This window comes from Neomonachus schauinslandi, chromosome 4, assembly GCF_002201575.2.
Source record: "Neomonachus schauinslandi chromosome 4, ASM220157v2, whole genome shotgun sequence".
Taxonomy (NCBI): Eukaryota; Metazoa; Chordata; class Mammalia; order Carnivora; family Phocidae; genus Neomonachus; species Neomonachus schauinslandi.
The window spans coordinates 2171887-2193008 of record NC_058406.1 but is presented as its reverse complement, the minus strand read 5'-3'; the positions used below and the strand labels follow the sequence as shown (position 1 = coordinate 2193008).

At 52.5% G+C, this 21122-nt stretch overlaps 1 protein-coding gene across 4 annotated transcripts in view; it reads left to right on the top strand.

Moving 5' to 3' along the window:
- The first annotated feature begins 84 nt into the window (after nucleotides 1-84).
- Nucleotides 85-21122, top strand: part of CEP104 (centrosomal protein 104) — a 36301-nt gene continuing 15263 nt past the window's right edge. For all 4 annotated transcript variants that reach the window (XM_021684004.2, XM_021684003.2, XM_021684005.1 and 1 more), the window contains exons 1-13: nucleotides 85-353; nucleotides 4638-4763; nucleotides 7425-7598; nucleotides 7953-8091; nucleotides 9550-9612; nucleotides 9914-9990; nucleotides 12398-12566; nucleotides 12987-13142; nucleotides 14064-14285; nucleotides 16022-16216; nucleotides 16782-16949; nucleotides 17565-17738; nucleotides 19174-19350. In XM_021684004.2, the coding sequence (XP_021539679.1) occupies nucleotides 4651-4763; nucleotides 7425-7598; nucleotides 7953-8091; nucleotides 9550-9612; nucleotides 9914-9990; nucleotides 12398-12566; nucleotides 12987-13142; nucleotides 14064-14285; nucleotides 16022-16216; nucleotides 16782-16949; nucleotides 17565-17738; nucleotides 19174-19350 (1827 nt within the window). In that variant the 5' untranslated portion in view covers nucleotides 85-353; nucleotides 4638-4650. The remainder of the gene's footprint in view (nucleotides 354-4637; nucleotides 4764-7424; nucleotides 7599-7952; nucleotides 8092-9549; nucleotides 9613-9913; nucleotides 9991-12397; nucleotides 12567-12986; nucleotides 13143-14063; nucleotides 14286-16021; nucleotides 16217-16781; nucleotides 16950-17564; nucleotides 17739-19173; nucleotides 19351-21122) is intronic.

The window sequence follows — 21122 nt, the reverse complement described above, 5'->3', positions numbered from 1 at the left end:
GAAGGCCCAGGGAAGCGGAGGCGCGGCCCCGCCTTGTGCGCAGGCGCTATCCCCCAGAGATTCCATTACCCAGAGGCCCGGGGAAGCGGAGGCACGGCCCCGCCTTGTACGCAGGCGCGGCCTGGCCGGGCCGGCCTGGTTGTCATGAGAGCGGCGGCCGCGGCCCTGGCGCTGGGCGCAGGAGGCCGGGGCTGCTCCTCGGCGGCCGCCGCCGCTGCGGCTCGGGGGTGCGGACCGGCCGTGGACGGCGGAGGAGGCGCCACCTGAGCTCCGGAAGGCGCTGCCGAGGGGAGGCGGAGGGCCCTGGGGACCGTGCAGGCGCCGAGGTCCGGGCGGGCCTTCGGTCCTGACAGGTACCCCGAGCCCCGACAACGCGCGCACCCGGGATACGGGGCATGGCGGGTGTGGGTGCGGCCGGGACAGTCGGGGGCCGGGGGCTGGGCCCAGGGCGCGGGGCCTGCCGGGGTGGGCGCGATCGAGGGGCGGGGGATCCGGCCGGGGGCGGGAGCTAGTACGGAGGGTGCCCCTGCCGCGGGAGGGGCCCAAGGTCCGGCCGGCGGTGGCCTCCAGCCCGCGCCGGATTTAGCGTCGGGTACAGTCCGCACGTCCGGACTTCCCTGTTCTGGGCGCACAGATGACCCAGAACCCTACCTGGGTCGGGTGAAGAATGTGGCTCCGCCCCTGTGCGGGTTCAGGGCGTCTCTCCACCCCCTACCCCCCGTTTGGTACCTATTCAGTTTCAGACAGGCTCCGTGGCACTTTCAGTCTTTAAGATTACTTGACCAAAAATTATTTACTCGTGTAACATTTACGTTTTCATAAAAAGAAAAAGTGGAAACAAGGTTTGTCTCCTCGTCTTGTAGCAAAATTTGGGAAGTCGCTAAATTGTTGCGGTTTAATTCAGAGATGTCAGCAATCCTGATACATAACTGGAAAGGTACATATCGATAGACTTGGTGCAGGAACCCCCGAGCTACCTTGGTCCATGCAGGCGCCAGCGTAGCGTGGAAGCCGTGGGCAGCAGGTGCCGCCTGGAGGCCCGCACGCTGATGGCTGAGTATTCAACAGAGCCTTGATCTTCCCCAGAATGTTAGTGGTGATTTTATAGTCCAAGAGTAGCATCCTTTAGTGACACCGCAAGTATCATGTAACACTCTGGAGGGTCTCCTCAAAGAGGACCCTAGAGGACAAGGTGGAAGAGCTTTGGAAGAGGGTAGCCAAAAAGGAATCCTTTTCAACTGCTTAAAGTGAGATAATAATGTTGTCTCTACAGCGCCCAGGCATGTCTCCTACCTGGTTCCTAAATGCCAGTACTTTGTTTGGGATTTTTGAGGCGGTATAGTATATGGTCACAACCTTTAGACTTCAAAGGTCCTGTTTTAAGGCTTAGAACCTTAGCAGAGGGTTTTGGTGAAGATCAGAGACTCTGGAACCCAACCAGCTAAAAACACTCTGGCTCCGTGGCTTACTAGCTGTATAACTTTGAGCAGGGGCCTCTCTGTACCTCAGTTTCCATATGTCTAAAGTTGTGTGACAACAAACCTATATCACAGATGTTACGAAGGTGTAAGTTTGTGTCTAGGGCTGAGGACAGTCCTCGGCACACAGTAAGTGCTTTAAAGGTAGTGTCCATCTGCAAACAAAAGTACTATGTAAAGGAATATATGTCTAAATACAAGAGGGGCAATATGAATGGTATTTCAGATTTTAGAATTTCAAGATATACTTACATTCAGTTGAAAATATTTAATGGGGCACCTGAGTGGCTCAGCTGTTGAGCGTCTGCCTTTGGCTCAGGTCATGATCCCAGAGTCCTGGGATCGAGCCCCGCATCGGGCTCCCTGCTCGGCGGGAGGCCTGCTTCTCCCTCTCCCACTCCCCCTGCTTGTGTTCCCTCTCTCGCTGTGTCTCTCTCTGTCAAATAAATAAAATCTTAAAAAAAAAAAAATTTAATAAGGGCCCCTGGGTGGCTCAGTCAGTTAAGTGTCTGCCTCCGGCTCGGGTCATGATCGCAGGGTCCTGGGATCGAGCCCCCCATCGGGTTCCCTGCTCCACGGGAAGTCTGCTTCTCCCTCTCCCACTCCCCCTGCTTGTGTTCCTCTCTCTCTGTCTCTCTCTCTCTCTGTCAAATAGATAAATAAAATCTTTAAAAAAAAAAAAGAAAATATTTAATAGATGCCTACTAATTTCAAGGTGGAATAGAAGTAACGGGCCCTGCTCTTAAAGATGATTGAAGAACTTGAGAAATTCAGAGCAGAGAGCTAGAACTAAGCTTTAGTTAAGTTTGGCTGGACTTCAGAATTCGAACAGCAGATTGGGTCAGGACACAGTTGACCCTTCACCTCTGGACAGGGAGCACATCAAGAGCTCTGAGATTGGGACACAGATACTGATGACCCCAGTTGGACTTGAGGAGGAACACAGGACAGTTGGGGGGAGTGCTCCAGGTGGGGAGACCTGGCTACAGTCCGTGGTCATCCTCTAGAAAAGACAGTGGGATGGAGAAGAGTGGATTCAATCAGAGTCAGTCATCTGAAAGGCAGAATCAATGAGACTTCGCACATGATGGATGGGAGTGGGGAGGAGGAGGTGCAGGGTCAGTCCAGGCTGAAAGCCCAAGCTCGTAGGAGGAGCCGCAGGGTGCGGAGGACAAATCCCATTCCTGGTGGGAGCACAGGTGGGGTTCTGCATCACACCTGCATACAATCGCACTCATTCAGTGTTGGTGCTGCTTGCCGTTTTATTCTCTGAGTGGGTTTACTTTAGCGTTCCTCTGATGTACCGTGGCATCCTTCAGCAAGCTTGTTTGTGTCAGAAATTACAATCTTTAATAATGGTTTATTTATTCTGTTAGTAATGCTTTTGTTCATATATTCGAAGAAGCATTGGCAAGTACCAACCAATAATTAATTTATTGATGTAGGTCATTTGAGGTTCTGAATGAAAGTAAGAGATCTAGATCATGCATCAAGCATATTAAAATAAGCAAAATCATGCAGGATATGTTTATGTTACCTCCTATTCAGGATTACAGTTGACAGAATGTCCTATCTCAGAGAACTTTTTGGAGAATTCCTTATTTTCTATCTTTTTTTTTTTTTTAAAGATTTTATTTATTTATTTGAGACAGAGAGAATGAGATACAGAGAGCATGAGAGGGAGGAGGGTCAGAGGGAGAAGCAGACTCCCTGCCGAGCAGGGAGCCCGATGCGGGACTCGATCCCGGGACTCCAGGATCACGACCTGAGCCGAAGGCAGTCGCTTAACCAACTGAGCCACCCAGGCGCCCCTTATTTTCTATCTTAGTGAGGGGGAGTTTGACTGGCTCGGGAACTGGAAATAACCAGAAGTTTATGAATAGTTTGGGCCTTAAATGTGGCTGAACCTCAGGGTTCCCAAGGTGGCTGTTTTCCCGCGTCAGCCTGCTCTTTGGCAGGACCTCCCCACTGGTGGCCGCCAGTAACCGCCCGGAAATATTCTATGGCTACAGCCCCAACAAGAAGGCTTCTCTTTCCCTGTAGCCCCAGCAGAGTCCAGGGATAGACCACATTGGTCCCCTTTGGGTCCTGCTCTCGTGTTCCCATCCCTAAACCAGCTGCTGAGGAGGGACATGGAACCCACAGACTGACCAAGCCCGGCACGGTGCGGGCAGAAACTGCAGCTGAAGTGCTGTTCTCAAACCAGGACGGGATGGATGCCGAGCAGGCAAAACCAGACATCACAACATCCATCCTCAAAATGATACTCAACTATGAACAGTTTACCAAACAATGACAAAAAATTCACCCAACCAATATATAAATATCTCAAGCAGGCCCCAGGTGCACATCTCCGCCCCTGGCACATATCTCCCTATAGTCCTGCCCTCCCTGCTCGGGTCATGCATTTGCATTCAGCAGTTACCGTGCTGTTGATTAAACTGTCCCTTTTCCTCTTATTTTTGTATAATTTATTAGCACACTGATTATATTAGTTTCTTAGTAATTATAAAAAAAAAAAATTTGGTGTTTGTATCTTAACAAAACTCTTTGGTTTTGCCATAACAAAGTGCCACAAAGTGGACGACTTAGAACAACAAAAATGTACTCTGGAGGCTAGAAACCCACAATCAAGGTGTCAGCAGGGCCTTGCTCTTTGTAAAGGCTCCACGGAAGGATCATTCCTGCCTCTTCCAACCGTCTGGTGCTGACAGCAATCCTTGGCATTCCTGGGCTGGCCTCCTTGTCTGTGTCTCTCAGGTGGACACCAGTGCTTTCATATCAGGGCCCACCTACTCCAGCACGACCTCTTCTTCACCCCATTACATCTGCAAAGACCCTGTTTCCAATAAAGCTCATATCCACGGGTACTGGGAGTTAGGACTGCATCCTCTTTTTGGGGGGAAACCAACCCACAACACTGGTCAAATTTTTAGGACATATATTTGGAAAAAGTCAAGATAAATGGTACCTTAAGTGGAGTTAGAGGCTCCTAGGAGAAACACTTAACAAAAAAAACCTGGATTTTTTCAAAGTGATAGGAAAATTCTGGTACCTTGTGAATTATTTTGTCTATGAGCAAGGCATGAGCTAACATGTTCAATGTTGTAAAATGTTACCAAGTTCCTTTATCTTAAAGTCTTTCCTGCCCTATAACAGCCCAGTGCCCAGGATGCCCCACAAGATTGGCTTCGTTGTCGTCAGCTCGTCTGGACATGAAGATGGCTTCAGCGCCCGGGAACTGATGATCCACGCACCAACCGTCAGCGGGTGGAGGTCACCGAGGTGGGCCAGGCTGGGGGAGCGGGCTGCCTTCATTTGACACTTCTGCTTTGTATTACCACTCAGGCCTCAGAGCCACACACTTCTGTGCGGTGATGGGATGTTGCTTCCTTCTCTTTACATTTTTAAAGAAAACTTGTTGGACCTTTTTCCCTGGTAGCATTAACTGACGTTCACTTAAGAAATGTGTGCAGAGGAGGGGCAGGAGGAGGGCCCGCGCAGCGTTGTTTAGCTGTCTTCCCTGGCTGCCCGCTGGGCCTCCCCTTCCCCCCTGTGTTCTGTGCTGAGCTCCTTGGTGTCACAGCTGTGCTCCTGTGGGTAAGATTTTCGTGAACCCCAAACTTTAACCAAGAACACCTCTTTCAAATGATTATCTTGAATACTTGTACACTTTTAAAAATGCCCGTTACTTGCATAACATAATACTAGTTAGTATTTTTCTGAAACTAAGCCTTTTCCTGAGAGGTCTTCAGTCTTCACCAAAGGTAGAGTCATAAGCGGTCAGGAGCCCAAGTGCCTGATCAAGCTTCCCGCCCGTGGGGCCGGCTCCCCACCCCGGCGCGCCCCCTCCCCGCGTCCCTGCCTCTCACGCTCCCCACCATCCCGTCACCTCTTAGTATCCCTGAAGGACAGCTTTGATGCATGCTTGAGTTCTGTAAACTACATTTGAATAACACAGTCCCAGGCCCATCTTCTGAAGGATTTTAAAAAACATAATACTTCCAAATTTTGTCCATTGTCTTTTCTTCAAACCACTTCGGAAGGGTTTTTTTCATGATCGATCACCAAGTGTCTTTATGCCTGGAGTGACCTCACCAGCGGTCATGACCTACGTGCTCGGCATTTGAGAGCAGTAAATATCTTACACACCTGGAGCCACGCTTCACCGCCATGGGGGACTGAGGCGTGTTCGCGTCACAAGCCTGTCCTAGCCGCCCTCCTGCCCCAAGCGCATCTCTCTTACGAGCTGTTCATCTCTGAAAAGCCCGGGCGACTGCGCCTCTGAGCTGAGAGTCTCTCTGATCTGAGCTCACTGCCCTCTCCTCACCGCACACCCTCCCCCAGCACCCCTGCGCACCCCTGCACACCCCTGCACACCCCTCAGTTAGACACAGAGGCTGCGCAGATTGTCGTGCGCTCAGCCTGCTGTTCCTCTGCGCGCTCTTCCCTCCCTCGTTACTGTCCTGCTGCTGTGAGGCCGGGCACTCGTTCCGCAGCAGGGGGTGAACAGGGCCCCGGGGGTGGCCGTGCCTCTCCCTGGTGGGCACAGCAGGGGGACGAGGAGATTGGCTCTGAAGGATCGGGGAGGGTGGCTGGGGTCAGGAGTTTGTTTTGTCTGTCATAGCTAATGCCTATCGTGTCTGCATGGAAAGGTCAAGTCACCAGCTAGATCACGGCTTGGACTTGGGGTGATGTCTAGTTGGGGTTCCTTGACAAGCAGGAGGGTTTTAAAGCCAGGGTCTGATAGGCTCCCCCATGGTGAATGTAGGGAGAGGAAGGAGGCTGGAGCCCAGCCCAGGGGCAGTGCAGGCCTGGATGGAGGGGAGGGCCCCCTACAGTCATACGGGCTCAGGCCTGTGGGCTGGGTGAAGCCGGGACCAGGAGGTACACTTGTACGCAGCATCATGGGGCCCGGCGGTGGCCGTGGTGAGAGTAAGCTGTGGAAATATGGGCCAAGCACCCTGGAGGGGCTGGGGAGGGGGTGCATGAGAGAGCTGTGCTGGTTTGCCAAGTGCTGGCATGGGAGCCAAGAAGGATGTGGGGTCACAGGAGGGGTTTCTTAAAATGGGGGTTTCTAGAGTGTGTGTGTGTGTGTTGATGGGAGTGATGGGGAGAGAAAAGCCTGGGTGGGGGCAGGCAGGCTCTGGTGCCATTCAGGGGAGTGAGTGGGGGATGGGGCACCAGCAGGGATGCTGCTCCTTTCGGGGAGCAGTGGGAGCAGTCCCATTTGAGGCCAGTTTTCTCAGTGGAGTGAGGGGCTGCTGGGATAGGTGGCGGGGGGTTGGAGCATGGCCAGTGGGCAGGAGTGGGCTCACCCACAAGGCCGCCGGGCCCTTTCCAGCTCTTCCATCCTTGGCTGCTTCCTGCTCCCAGGGCCTTCGACGCCCCACTGTTCTAGTAGCCCAGCGCTTGCCAGCTCAGCGTCCATAGTATCCGTGGTCTGAGCACTGTGCTCTGTTGCTCAGTCATGATCAGATCCTGCAGCCGCGGTTCTCCAACCCGTTCTCATGTGGGTGGTTGATGTGCTCTGTCACTTGGGAGGCAAAAACTAGGAGCTCCCCTGTGGACAGTCAGAGACCTCTCCTGCAGACCACTGGACATGCGTGGCAGGCACTCATCACTCGGATTCCCTGAGCGGGTGGCTCTCCTAAAGCATTTGGTTCCTGGGCAAAATCCTTTGGCTCTGTCCTTCCTACCAGTGCAGCCTCATCTTAAGATTGGTGTTTTTATCTTGTGTTGAACTTCATTTGAAACCGTTTCATTTCAAGCCATTTTCCAGTTGCCAAAAGCATCGGGTGGCAGTCTGAACTGCAGCTTCAGCTCCACCGAGCCCAGGGCGCTGGCGCCAGCCCCTGCAGCCCGCCTCGATGCGTGCGGGGTGCCGTGCACACAGCCGGGAACCCTCGCGGTAACTGTGTGACAAACACACGTGTTTGCTTTCAGATTTTGCCAGTTTCCACAAGAAATCGTTCTTCAGATGGTGGAGAGGTGTCGAATCAGGAAGCTGCAGCTGCTTGCCCACCAGTACATGATCCCAAGTAAAGTGGAGTTCTACATCAGCGAGAGCCTGCCCGAGTACTTTGTGCCCTACCAGGCGGAGCGGTTCCGGAGACTTGGGTAAGGGTGAGACCGAGGGCTCGTGACGGGAACTTTTAGTCCGACTCTCCCCGTGTCCGAGCGGCAGGAACGAAAGGACCACCCTGCCCCCGGTCCTGGTCAGGCTTCTGTGGGGCCGGGCGCGCTGCCTCGTGGAGACGCGCTCGGTAAGCAGGACTGTTGGGTGTCAGTACCATTCGCCTCTGCTCCTCAGATGCACAACTTGTTTCAAGAGAACGGGTTAGAATACCGTTCCTGGGCTTCTCCCAAGGTTTTTGCATTCTAGACTTGACTTGGACTGAAACCCGTTGAGTTCAGTTTCGCTGCGCACACGTTTTCTGTCAGCATGATGCCGGCGTGTGCTCTCCCTTTCAGCTACATCTCTCTCTGTGACAATGAGAAGACAGGCTGCAAAGCCCGGGAGCTGAAGTCCGTCTACGTGGATGCAGTAGGACAGTTCCTGAAGCTGATTTTTCACGAGAACCACGTCAACAAGTACAACATGTACAATCAGGTGAGATGCGCGCCCTTACCTTGACCGCTCCCACCTCCTCGCAGCATCCCAGGACCCTGTGCTCCTTGGCAAAGGCATTTCAAATCTTTTTTTAAGATGGTAACTTTTATGGCAGAACGTTAAGCTCTCTGGGAGCCGTGTGGTGCGATCGGGAGCCACCAGCCCACGCAGCAGGAGCACGCTGGGCGCCTGGCCAACCCAAGTGTGATGGGCCACTCGGGCTAACTGGACACTCCAACTCAGGAAAAGGATCAGTTAAGCAGTGAAATAATAATATTGTGGTGACGTCAGGTTTAAAATCAATGTCATCTGCTACTTTTTACAATTTTTTTTACTGTGTCCACTAGAAAATTTAAAATTATCTACGTCGCTTGTGTTGTTTCTGTTAGGTGACACTCTTTCTAGATAAACCCACTAAACTTTTGCAAGATAAATCCCCTGGTAGGACTTGGGGATGTGATTTCAAGTCCTCATTCTTATCTCTCCCTCCCTCCCGTCCCATCTTTCTTTTCCTTTTTCTTGTCTTGTCTTTTAGTTTTGTTTTTGGCATGGTTCATGTAGTAAAAATCAGTTGTGTCCAAAGCAGGCTCTTCATTAGCATGTATATTGACAACACTCCCCACCCCCTCTAAGAGGAGTGGAACATTCCACCAAATCAGAGTTTTATACCCAGCAAGTGAGTTGAGGAGAGCTCTGAGATGTAGTTCCGTTGCTGGGTCCGCCGCAGCAGTGCTTGACCGTGAACCTGAAGATTGATCCCTAACCTCTTTCTACGTCGGCCCCACCAGGAAAACCCCCTCACTTAGTTCCACCCCGCAGTGATGCTCAAGGGAGAGAGGGTGTGGGAAGGGGAGTCCTCCCCCTTCAGGGGGAGCCACAGACCCAGACAAACTGAGCTGTGTTAACACAGGCTTTCAGTCCATTGTCGCATTTACCAGGATGGAATAGATGGGTCCCCATACTGGACTATGAGGGAACGGTTCGATGCGATGCTGTGTTAAAACTGTGGAGGCTTGGGGTGCCTGGGTGGCTCAGTTGGTTAAGCGACTGCCTTCGCCTCAGGTCATGATCCTGGAGTCCCGGGATCGAGTCCCGCATCGGGCTCCCTGCTCAGCAGGGGGTCTGCTTCTCCCTCTGACCCTCCCCCCTCTCATGCTCTCTCTCTATCTCATTCTCTCTCTCAAATAAAAAAACAAAACAAAACTGTGGAGGCTTTTAGCCGTTATTGTCTTAATGTACTTTAGACGTTAAAATAACCATTTGATTAGCCATTAGAATATTAACTTACATAATTTACAAAAACTATAATAATAATTCTATAGCTTGACATTTTACAGTTAAGGTGCTTTGGTGTACATCATCCCATTTGATGACAGTATGAGCAAGCAGTTTATAATAAAGGGGGGAAGTCATCACAAACATTTTATACTTAATTTTGATTGGTTAACTCTTTCTTAGGTTGCTCTGGTTGCAGTAAATATCATTGGAGACCCTGCAGATTTCAGTGATGAAAGCAATATTGTAAGTTTGGGATGTTTCATTCTTAAAGAAGAAAATGTATTTCTAACAAGAGGGGATTGATTATTTTTGTCACAAAAAGTGTCATCTTTGAAAATCTTTATAAAATTGTTGAATAATTAGATAATTTTTAGCAGCTGTAGTGTATTAAACTTTCTTTTACTCAAGAATTTTAACTGTCTCTCCAAAAGACTAGGATTCTCAAAGCCCGCTGACATCTATATATCACGCCATCTCTTAGTTAAGGTTTCGTGTTGTTCCTGTTTTCCTCTGAGACACTAACCAGAACTTTTTGCTCCCACAGACCTCTAGAGAGAAGCTGATTGATCATTATCTGGGGCACAACAGCGAGGACCCAGCTCTGGAAGGAACTTGTACTGGGTAAGAATCCTCCCCACAAGGCCATCAGCTCCTAGACTCCCCTCAGAATTGCCAAAGTGTGAGTCAGCTCTAGAGGATTGGGGGTTCGAGAGCCTCTAAATTCAGTTCCGAGCTAGTTAAGCCACTGATGGGATTGACTTAAATACACTTAAAGATTAAGGTCACTGTTTTACTTAGCACATACATCTTCAATTATTGCCCTTTGAAGACTGCTCCATTTCTTATGTGTTCAGGTATTACTAGAAAGTTCCTACATGCAGGTAAAAGATCTATCGGCCATCCTTTGATATTTTATTGGCACAGACAACTTTGTAGGTAAGAATTAAAGGGATTAATTGACCCAGGTTATCAGTTACTAGAGCCTTCACCTTATGTCTGCTTTAAGCCCTCCCCACTCTCATCCAGCCGGTGATGGTGTGGCTCCCACCTCCCTCAGGCTGGGCCCTCGTGAAGCCCAGCTGCAGGCCCAGGGGAGGCTCCGCCAGAAGCAAGGCTCGCTGTCCACTGGTGCGCACGCTTAGCTCAGCAAGTGGCTCCTGAGTGACCGCAGAGAGACTCTCTCCATATTTTATGCAAGCACAAGAGCCCGGCTTAAGACTGAAGAACTTTCTCATTGGTTTGGACTGCCTTGCTTCCTGTAGAGCCTCCCTGGGCTTCCAGCCTGGTTGTCACGGGGTGGATGTCAGTAGGGAGTGCTTAGAAAGTAAAAGCAGTCCCTAAATGTGTATGAAATAGTGAGGAAAGTGACCTCTCCCCTACGCAGCCCGTCGGTCTCCCGCAGACTCTCCCTGTGCCAGACAGTAAGAGCAGTGCCCTCCTTACCTTTCCAGGTGGGGACTGCCACACTGTCCCTCCCTGTCCGTCGGCACCAACCCCGGGACAGCTCTTTGGCTCTGCCCTCAGTGAAGCTCCAGCTGGTAGCACATGGGCAGCCAATCCCACTGGTCGGTTTTAGGATCTCCCACAGAAGCTCTTTGGGTTATTTGGACTCTTGTTTAAACCAGTTCTTCATCAAGTTAGCCACCTGGACTGGCAGACCGTGGTTTGTCTATCCTGACTCATCTGCAGGGCTTTCCTGAGGGTAAAGAGAGCGGTCTGTGGAAGGCTGTGTGCTGGGCCAAGCCAGGGTCACCGCGGGGGGGCGGTCGTGGGCAGGGCGAGACCGGCTCTTGGGAAGCTGCCCACGCACAGCCCTGGAGCTGTGACTCCCACGCCAGATGACATCATGTGTTTCTTTGTAGCATTTTCATAATAAATTCTTTGTTTTCATCTCCAGGACTTCAAGGCAAAGTAACTTTGACTTAAAAGTATAGTATGTATTTAGGTAAAAATAGTTAACCCTGTGCCAGTACCAAAGCGTGTTGCTGTTTGGTCCTCACTAATTGATATTGTTCAAAGCTGCCCAAGCTGAGCCAACTCCCAGGCCCGGTGGTGGTGCTGTAAGCAAACAGCCTGATTTCCAGGAGTCGGGAAGTGTTGGGGGGACGTTTGATCGTTCTGAAAAGTGATGTTGTCATGTGTCCTGTTTCAATTTATTTTTAGACAACCAAATTTTTTATGATAAATATTTTCATTAAAATTTACTTGTATATAAAAATATCTAAGTCAAAGCTAACACCTGGCTTATTTTATGTAGCTGGTACGGCAGACAGAGACTTTGAAATGTGTCCTCTGCCAGCATTTTTGTTGAGTGGTTAGGCATTATTCTAAGTGTTAGAGCCAGGAGAAAGCTGCCAGCCTGCTGTAGAATCTGAAAGAAAGAATGAAGCAGTAATCAGGAATGGGTTACTCAGATCACTACAGAGATCTTTTATTCCTGGAAGGATTGTTCTGATCTACCCAGGACTTGGGATATCCTGCAGCCTGACCCTGTGAGCTGAGGCCCCGGCGTAGCCCATGTGCATCTTTAGTGCTTGTCATGCTCACTGTGGCGCTGGTATTGAATATGGACGCCTGGACCACCTGGGGCCCACCGAGTCAGCCTCTCTAGAGATGAGGCCTGGCAGTCTGCTTTGGCTGGGGCTTCCCCTAGTCTACAGATGATTCACAGGCACTGTTATGTCCCTGGTGCCCAGAACAGAGCTGGGCACAGAGTCCACACTCAAAATATTTGTGGAAGAACCAATGCCCCAAAGGCTCAGAAGCCCCCCGTGCAGTGTCAGTAATGGGTGGGAGCACGAGCTGTGGAGTCAGAGACCTGCCTGCACGTAAGAGCTGGGTGACCTGAAGCCCATCCCCGATTCTTCTGAGCCTCCGCTTTCTCCGGCAAGAATGCTCCAGGAGCAGGTGTGGGGGGTGCCGTTGCTGCGACTCTACCTCCTCCGTCATGAGCCCCTAGGGCTCCCTCTGCCACCACGCTGTCACCTACGGCGACGTCAGCTCTAAAATATGCATTTCTCTCCTTTAGGAAATCTGATTATATTTCTCCACTGGATGACTTAGCTTTTGATATGTACCAAGATCCAGAAGTTGCCCAGATTATACGCAAATTAGATGAAAGAAAACGTGAAGCCGTCCAAAAGGAACGTTACGACTATGCCAAGAAGCTGAAACAAGCTATTGCTGATTTGCAAAAGGTACTGCTCCTGGAGAGAACAGTCCTCCCTCAGGTGTGTGAGAAGGCAGTCAGTGGTCCTGACCCTGGTACAGCAAAGGAGTAGGTCACTAAAAGCTATGGGTACTAGTGTGGGTCCAAGGGGGTAAGCAAAATAAAGTTACGGATGGATGAGCCCCTAAATAAAATGTAAGCGAAGGCACATGCTCGGCCTCTTCAGACGTCATCCTCAGGTGCCACACTGCCGCCCTAAAGTGGTAGAAAAACGTAAGATGTTTACCGTCCCTGTGGACTCGTGCAGTTTCTTAGCCGCCCCCGCGTGGCCCCGGCTCGGCCCCTCCTCCGTGCAGTCTATGCGGGCAGCAGCCCCGTCACCCAGGCCTCGCTTTGCGCTGGCTGGGGTGGGTGCACATTTGAAGCAGCGTGACCCCGTGTGCCTCAGGTCGGAGAGCGGCTCGGGCGCTACGAGGTGGAGAAGCGCTGTGCGGTGGAGAAGGAGGACTATGACCTGGCCAAGGAGAAGAAGCAGCAGATGGAGCGGTTCCGAAGCCAGGTGTACGAGCAGCTGCAGCTGCACAGCCTGGTGGACGGCGAGCCGGTAGGTGCCCCGGCAGCGGCCCTTGGGGCCGCGGAGACGCCCCACAGCGCCCGCGTGTCCACGTGCACGCGGCTCCGTCACACGCAGGTGCCGGTTCAGACAGGTGGCGTCAGCTGTGGGGCCTGCGTCGGGAGGCGTTGCGGGACGCGCGCTTGCAGGCAGACTCAGGGCGGAGGAGAGAGCGGACGAGCCGGAGCCGCGGATCTCACCCCTCCTCCCCGGCTCGGCTTCCCCGTTTGTGCAGTGAACTGAAGGCAGCGCTGCCCCACGTTCGCCCCACGAGGGCCTCAGGAGGGTCGTGTGCGGTTAATCCTAACGGCCTAAGCTTGTCGAGACCGTGTGTCCTGGGAGACGTTCCGCCGCTCACCTTTAGCCCACAGGCAGCTGGTGCGCACCCCACGTGGCAGAGTCGTGCGGGTCGGTGCGGACTCGGGAGCCTCACTGCCTGGGCTCCGGCCCGGCCCCTTGCCGGCGGTGGGATCCCCTGGTCATTCCTTAGCCACTCTGCCTCCTGGTAAAATGTGCCTTAAATGAGAGCGTCTGTCCGGCACACTTTTCGCCCTGGCCATGGTAACTATGTTGTGATGACACAAAACAGGCTGCTTTTGCAGCCACAGGGTGCACAGCCACGCCAGGGTTGGGGTCCCGCCCGGTGCTTCCTACCCCATGCACCATGTCTTCGCTGGCAGGTGCGTGTGCGTGTTTCCACACTGGGTGACCCAGGCGCTGTGCTTGCTGTCACGCGGGCACTCCGATGTGCTCTGTGGGGCCATGGCCACCATGGGGAGAGGGTTGAAAGGCTGCGACAGGACTGGGGGACACCGTTGATGCAGATTGTCACTCTGCCTTCCTAAATGGTCACGTCCCACCTGTTGCCCCCAGGCAACAGCACTGGGAGTGAGGTGTCCCATTTTTCCCCAGATGCGAAGGCCTTCCGACTTGCCCGCCCAGCCCCTTGCTCACTCTGCCAGTCCTCACCACCAACAGCCAGTGCCGTCCCTGCTGCAAGAAGAAAGCGCACCAGAAAGCCGGTTTGCAGAGCCTTTCCTTCAGGAAAAGCCTCCAGCTCATGCCCTGGGCCCTTCTCAGCACTCCACGGTGGACCCATCACCGCGTGCCACAGACCTTCATCTCAAGACCCATGTAGGTAACTCGGTTTCGGATTGTGTGCGGTTTATTCAGCAGACACATGGGGAGGACCCGCATGGTGCCAAGGCTTTCCCCATGCAGGGGATGGATCAGGGTACACAACGCAGAACCTTCCTGCCAGACATTCCAGGTGAGGGGGGTAAATGCCGAAGCCAGAACGTGGTGGCTGACGCAGCCAGCAGGTAATGACACCTCACTGGGAGGCCCTGTCTGCAGTCAGACGTGCAGGCCTCCTGCCTGCTTCTGCCCCCATCAGCCGGTGGTCCGGGACACCCCATCCTTCTGAGCCTCTGCTTTCCTTTCTATAAAAATGTACAAATATCTGCTGGAAGGATTGTTTCCAGGAATAATAAACGAGACCATGTTTGTAAAGTGACCAGAACGGACTTCAGTAGGGCCTCCATACAAGTCATGTAGGGTTACCGTGCTTTGAGGATTTTCTGTGTTGTAAGTAGCAGAAGAGCTAGCTCAGACTGGGGGTCTCCTGCTGTTTGTCACTCGGGACTTGAGAGCTCATGTAGGCTTAAGGGTTCAGTAGCTTCACAGTGTTCTCAGCGCTCGCTCTCTTCCTGTCTTTCCACTCTGTTTCCTGTGGTTCCAAGTCACCCCAGAGCTAGAGCTCTCGCGTGTGACCCTCAGCTTCACGTCTGCACGTTGTCCCCTGAAAGGGGCAAGCGCGTCCCATTCTGAGTTACCGGTCACACGCCAGCCTTTGAGTGATGACGAGGACCAAAGGAGGCCTTTGCTAGGGCTCCAGCTGGCGGGCAAGGTGGCGCGGCCGGTGGGCTCTGGGGAGGAAGGCAGGGTATCAGGTGGGCACGGGCCCGTGTCTGCTGCAGCCTGAGGCCCAGGAAAGCCAGAGAGGACAGCACTCGTGCTGCTGGCCTCCCAGTGCACAGCTTTGAGGGTCCCTGTCATCCCCGCCGGGAGCATCTTGTCTGTGATGTCATTGCTTTAAGTCATATTCAGTACTTTGGTTTAAAATGGTCTTAACTGCCCCTTCGTCAGCACGTCAGCATCTTTGTTTTATAGCAGAGTAGAGTTTAGAGTATGAGAACCTCACTTGCACACATAGTATGCACCGGCCTCTTCAGACGCCAGTTAATGTCTCAGTGGAGGTGACTCTGGAATCTCTCTTCCACCTAATTTCCCTAAAGTCTGCCACCTATGTACGTGTTCAGGTGTGCACCTCTGTCTCTGCATGTGGATGGAAGACCCAGGAGGTGGGGGTGTCGTGTCGCCCATTGCTTGGGCAGGGGGCCCGGCGAGAACCTGCAGGGCTGAGGGGGGACAGACAGCTGCCTGCCCAGAGCACGGGAAGGCTGTGGAAGGGTCGTTAGCTTGGCTGCCTGTTTTTAGTATGTGTCTGCCAGATAATGAACACGTTTGAAATGAGGCATGATACTTATTTCTAAGTCATAAGCTAAGAAAAAAATCAGAAGTCTTGTCAGGAAAAATAGCTTTTACTTTGTAAGCTACCTGTCCGCTGAACCGTAATTACTAGTGGTAAATAGTAACTGAGGCTGAATCTGTATCGCTTTTCTGTTGGATCTACGGTGAGTTTAGAAAGGAGTGGAAACCGTAACCTAATTTTTTCAGTTGAATCCTCCTGTATAAATTCTGATCCGATACAACTACCATCATGCAGAGGAGTAGGCCTGCAGTGTAGACGCGGTGTTGGCAGGTGGGCAGACCCGGGGAGCTCTGCAGCCACCCTTCCTCCCCTGCAGCTCCAGTCCGTGCCCTACGACGAGCGGCCCCTTCCTGCCTCGCGGAAGCAGCCAGCAGTGGCCCTGGAACCAGAAAAGAGTGACAGTGATGTCAGCGAGCCTCCCAGGGGAGGTGCGGCTGGAGAGCCGGAGCCCTTGACGGAGAAGGCCCTGAGGGAGGCCGGCCCCGCCGTGGATGTGCTCGGAGAGAGCCTGGTAGGCCGAGTGCCGCGGGCAGGTGTGCGAAACGGGGAGGAGGCAGGCAGGGAGGCGCCCTCGGCTCTGTCCGTGATCTTGTTGGCTCCCTTTTGGTCTCAGTGTTCAGTTGAAGTCTTTCAGTAATCATTAATTATACAAAACAGCAGAAACAGAAGGTAGAATTTAAGATTTTATGAATGCGTGTTCATTTAAGGCTGGGTGTTTCTGTCTAGTACTGACAGAGCTGGGATTGAAAATCTGCCCCTTTCTGGAACACCTGCCCATCCCAGGGGAAATGGTGGCAAAGCAGAACAAAAGATGGGAGGGTCTCCGTATGGAAATGAGCCCAGTGGGTTTTCCCCTAGTTCCCAGCTTCCCAGTATTTCTCTTGGCGGAACTTCTCATATTCCCGTGTTTTACGGGTCTTCAGTATTCCGCATTAGGACAGGCACTTCCTCAAACACGCATACTCATTCTGTCCCACCAGAGATTCTTCTCCGTGTGTCGGGTCGCACGGTGTTGGGGTGGGGTGGTGTCAGTGACACGCCTGCTCTGAGTCAGGCCGGCCTCCGGTCTGTGGTAGGTCGCGGGGGCCTATTCCAAGACGTGGTCGTACCGGGAGGACGCGCTGCTTGCCCTGTATAAGCGGCTGATGGAGACGCCTGCTGGAACCGCGAAGGAAGAGCTGAAGAGCATGCTGCGCACGTCCATCTTTCTCGTGAGAAGAGCCCTCAGAGACATAGTGACCCCGGTGAGTCCCCTCTGCCCCCGGTGGCCCCGGGTGAGGTGCCTCAGGAGGTCGGGTGGCCACGGGGGTAGCACAGGGTGTCACTAGGAAGGAAGGGTCTCTCGCAAGAAGTGTGGTGGGTGAAGAGCCTGCGCAGTCTGTGCTCACCTGGCCGCGCGCCCTGCTCTCGAACGGGGTCAGCTTCCTTGCGCCTCTAAGCCAGGGTCCGCTGAGGCCTGACTCACGGGGACTGATTAAGCGCTCAGTTTCTGTTTTTATTTTTCATGGAAGCTGAGGGGCTTGGGGTTATTCCTGGATCCCCTGACTGTGAAAGGGGCCGCAAGAGTGAGCACGCCCCGGGGGCACGCTGCCCGTGCATGCAGTTGGGAGTGTTCGGGGTGTGGCCTCCAGGCCCACGGGCGGCTCTTTCCGTGGCTCAAGGTGAGGGCCCACGCCTTCCGCCTTCCGAACGCGAGGCCCTGCGTTTGGGAAGCGGCTTTCAGTCCACCCTCACCAGCCCTTCCGGCAGCAAGGCATCTCCAGCATAGTGTCCATGGTTGTTACCGGCGGTAAATGTTAGGTTTTCTCTGCTGGAATACAGTTACAGGAGCTCCTCTGCTTTTGCCGCTTTTTTCTTAGGTTTTTCAGGCTTCTTTGAAATTGTTGAAAATGATAATTACGCAATATATTCCTAAACACAAACTGAGTAAGCTTGAAACCGCTCACTGTGTGGAAAGAACCATCCCCGTCCTGCTCACCAGGACTGGAGACTCTTCTGCTCGCCTCCGAGTCATAGCTTCCAATTTTATTCAGGTACAAATTTCACCATAAAATTTGAAACAGTAAATAATGAGCCTGTTACTACGCTATTTGACTTTCTGAATACCTTACCAGGTTCTGTCTCTCCTAATAGCGTTATTGATCCTCCTCGTGACTCCCTGTCATACTTGCCTGGTGCTCCAAGAGCTGAAGTTTGCCTTCGATTAAAGTATAGTTTGACTTGTCTAGTATTTCTCTTCTTCAACGTATGCTAGTAACTTCTAGTAAAAATATATGGAAAACTAAACCAGAGTAGAAAACTGGGGGTAAAGAGATAATAAATGTGTAATGGCCTTAATCTAAATAGTTTTGTTCGTTCAACAAACATGCCTCCTCCAGGCCAGGTATTGTGGGGATACCGAGAGAGTTCTGGGAGCTCTGCCCTGACTGCGGCCCGTGCTTGGGCTTCAGCAAGTCTATGGAGTCCTCAGATTCCGTACAACATTCTGTTGGGAAGGACTCCCTAGCTTTTCCTAGTTTCTCAGGGGGGTCATTTTTCCAGTATGAAGAACCAGTCATCTCATTTCCTTTAACCTGAGTTCTGGGGCAGAATGAAAAAGCAGTACATTATATTAACAGGAAGGTGAAAATAAGTGATGCTCAAGTCCTACAAGATACTCCCTCTCAGTGTGGCTCAGTAAATCTGGGGGAGGTGGCATCTTTCAAAAGGAACATTGAAAATGAGAGTGTGTCAGTCTTTCATTTAGTCATTTATTTTTTAAGAGAGGGAGAGGAAGGGGTGAGGGGGGGAGAGAGAGAGAGAGAGAATCCCAGGCAGACTTCCCGCTGAGCATGGAACCCAATGCAGGGCTCGATCCCATAACCCTGAGCTGAAATCGAGAGTCAGACACTCAACCGAGCCACCCAGGCCGCCCCCAAAACTGATTTCTTTCTATATTACAACCCATATGCTTCAGTATTTTATCATTTCTCTTTCTGTGTCTGGCTGCTTAAATGCTAAATACCTTAATTATAGAAAGACTTACTCGTTGGCAGTGGGACTTCATGCTCTCCCGTAAGCCGACCAGCGGTCCCATCAGCCAGAAACTATGCACTGCTACCCTCTTGGCCAGTCTCATAAAGACTAACACAATACTCGTTTGTTCTAGAATTTTAGAAATTAGAAAACCTTTTTCCTGAAGTGGGGAAATCCTGAGAAATGAAATCTTAAGTTTTAGATCACATTTCTTGTAAAGCTTTCATTTATCTGTGAGTGATCATGGTTTTATTTTTTATGATTTGGGGTTTTGTTTTTAATCATTGTATCTTAAATAGAAATAATGAGGTTATTAGAGATAAATTATTTTACCGCTATTTTTTATTCCCTATTTTTTCCTTCGATTTTTACTTCGAGGATTATACTGAAGTATACTAAGTTGCCTCTAGCATTTTCTAGTACAAATTAACACAGTCATGTTGGTTTTTATAGGAAATGGCCTTGTTCAAGGAAGTTAGGTCTCTCCAAATTATTCCGTCTTACCTGGTGCAGCCATTAAAAGCCAACTCTTCGAATCATCTGGCAATGAGTCAGATAGGCCTCCTGGCCCGGCTTCTGAAAGACCTGGGCACCGGGGGCATGGGCTTCACCATCGATAACGTGATGAAGGTAAGTGCACCTCTGGTGCCATGCGGCCGAGCACTTGAGATGGGCCTGGAGCATGGCGGGCATCTACTCAGTGTTTGTTGAATGAACGAGTGAGTGAATGACTTCAGAAAACCAGTCGCTGTTTCATCTAACAAAGGCTTCCTGCTCCTCGTTCTGCCATGAGTCTGCAAGTACGTGTGGACGTTGGTCCCTGGTGGTGGACAGACTGTGAAGAGCCCGTGTCCGTAAGAGAGAGCTGCAGTGTCACTGGGGACATCAAGCATCTGGACGTGTAGAGCAGCGGAAATGGACGACCTGATGAAACCACAGACGTCCTGGGAGAGAAGCTGTCCGCCAGAGCCAGGACTCCCCTCTCCCTAATTTCGAATGTGCTGGAAGTGCGCTCTGAGCATACAGCCAGCGTGAGACGAGGAGCTGCAGCGCCCTCACGGCGGCTCGTTCTGGCGCAGCCCAAGCATCAGCGCTCCGCATTCCTTCCCGTCCGCGCGGGAAGGGAGGGCCTCCCTTCTCCGTGGGTTCCACGCATGCATCGACTCGGAGACCTGGACCAGGTCCTCATGTAATCAAATGTGCCATCGGGAAAGGCAGGATCATGTCAGGCCACTTCCACTCATGTGTTTCCTCCACGGACAAATGATTTAGACACTGAAGTAAGTAAGCCTTTCAAACACTCCCTCCCTAGACTTCTGGAGCTCTGCGCCCCACTTACCCCACGCTTGGCCTCATTGTCTGGGTCCCTTTTCTGGTTCTTCTTCATCCTCCTGATCTCATTAACTTTGGAGTGTCCAGGCCTCCTCTTCTTGTTCCTGTGCACACACCTTCCCTCGCTGACCTCACCTGCGCCTTCCTGCCCATCTGTGGAAGACAGAGTTTCTGTGCGTGCCCTCCCTGGACACCTGACTCCCCCTGCAAGCCGTGTCCGCCCCGCGCCCAGATGGAGCACCTGCCCTCCTCTCTGACCTGCTCCTTCTCAGCCTTCCGTGTTTCTGTAAATGGCAACACCGTTCTTCTGTTGGCTCAGCAAATGCCGTGGGCTCTTCCTGCGAGTATATCCAGACGCCGACCGGCCTCCCAGCTCCCCTGCTGCACGAAGGTCCAGCCCCCGTCATCGCTTGCCTGGCCGGCCACTGCCAGCTCCCCAGGGGACTTTCCCTTCTGACTCGCTCTGCAGTCACGTGGACCAGCCTCTGTCTTGCCTCCAAGTGCAGTTTTCTTGTTGCCCGGCACACATGACTGCCCATTAGCCGGCGCCCCGCTTCAAGACGCCAGCCTTGGCCTCAGTCCCGGTGAGCTCTGCCGCAGCGACGAGGCATGGGGAACGTTGGAAGGAGGGGTTGGTTACGGCAGGAGCGAAGTCCCCGAGTGGCCAGTGGGGTCAGGCTCCGGTGTGTACGCAGCAGGGCTGGCTGCATGCAGAGCGGGCAACACGCATCCTCTCCACGGACGAAGTCCGCTCAAAGCCTGACGGGATAATGGAGGTTTGAGAGACAAGAAGGACGTATGAAACGCCCCCTTAACATCTAAGGGAGTGAACTGGCCGGAAATGCCTCAGGTCAGGTCACTGTGCACTGCCCGGAGCCCCCGTGGCACCTGTCGTGGTGAGTCTGGTGTGGGGCCAGTCAGCATGCTTCTCAAGTCTGCAGGCACGTGACTGCGCAGGAAGAAGGGGTCCCAGAAGTGACCTAGTGATGGACACGTGGGGCAGGAAAGACTTGAGCGAGGTGACGGACGGGAGAAGACAGTGTTGGGTCCAGAGTGGACCAGAGGCCCGG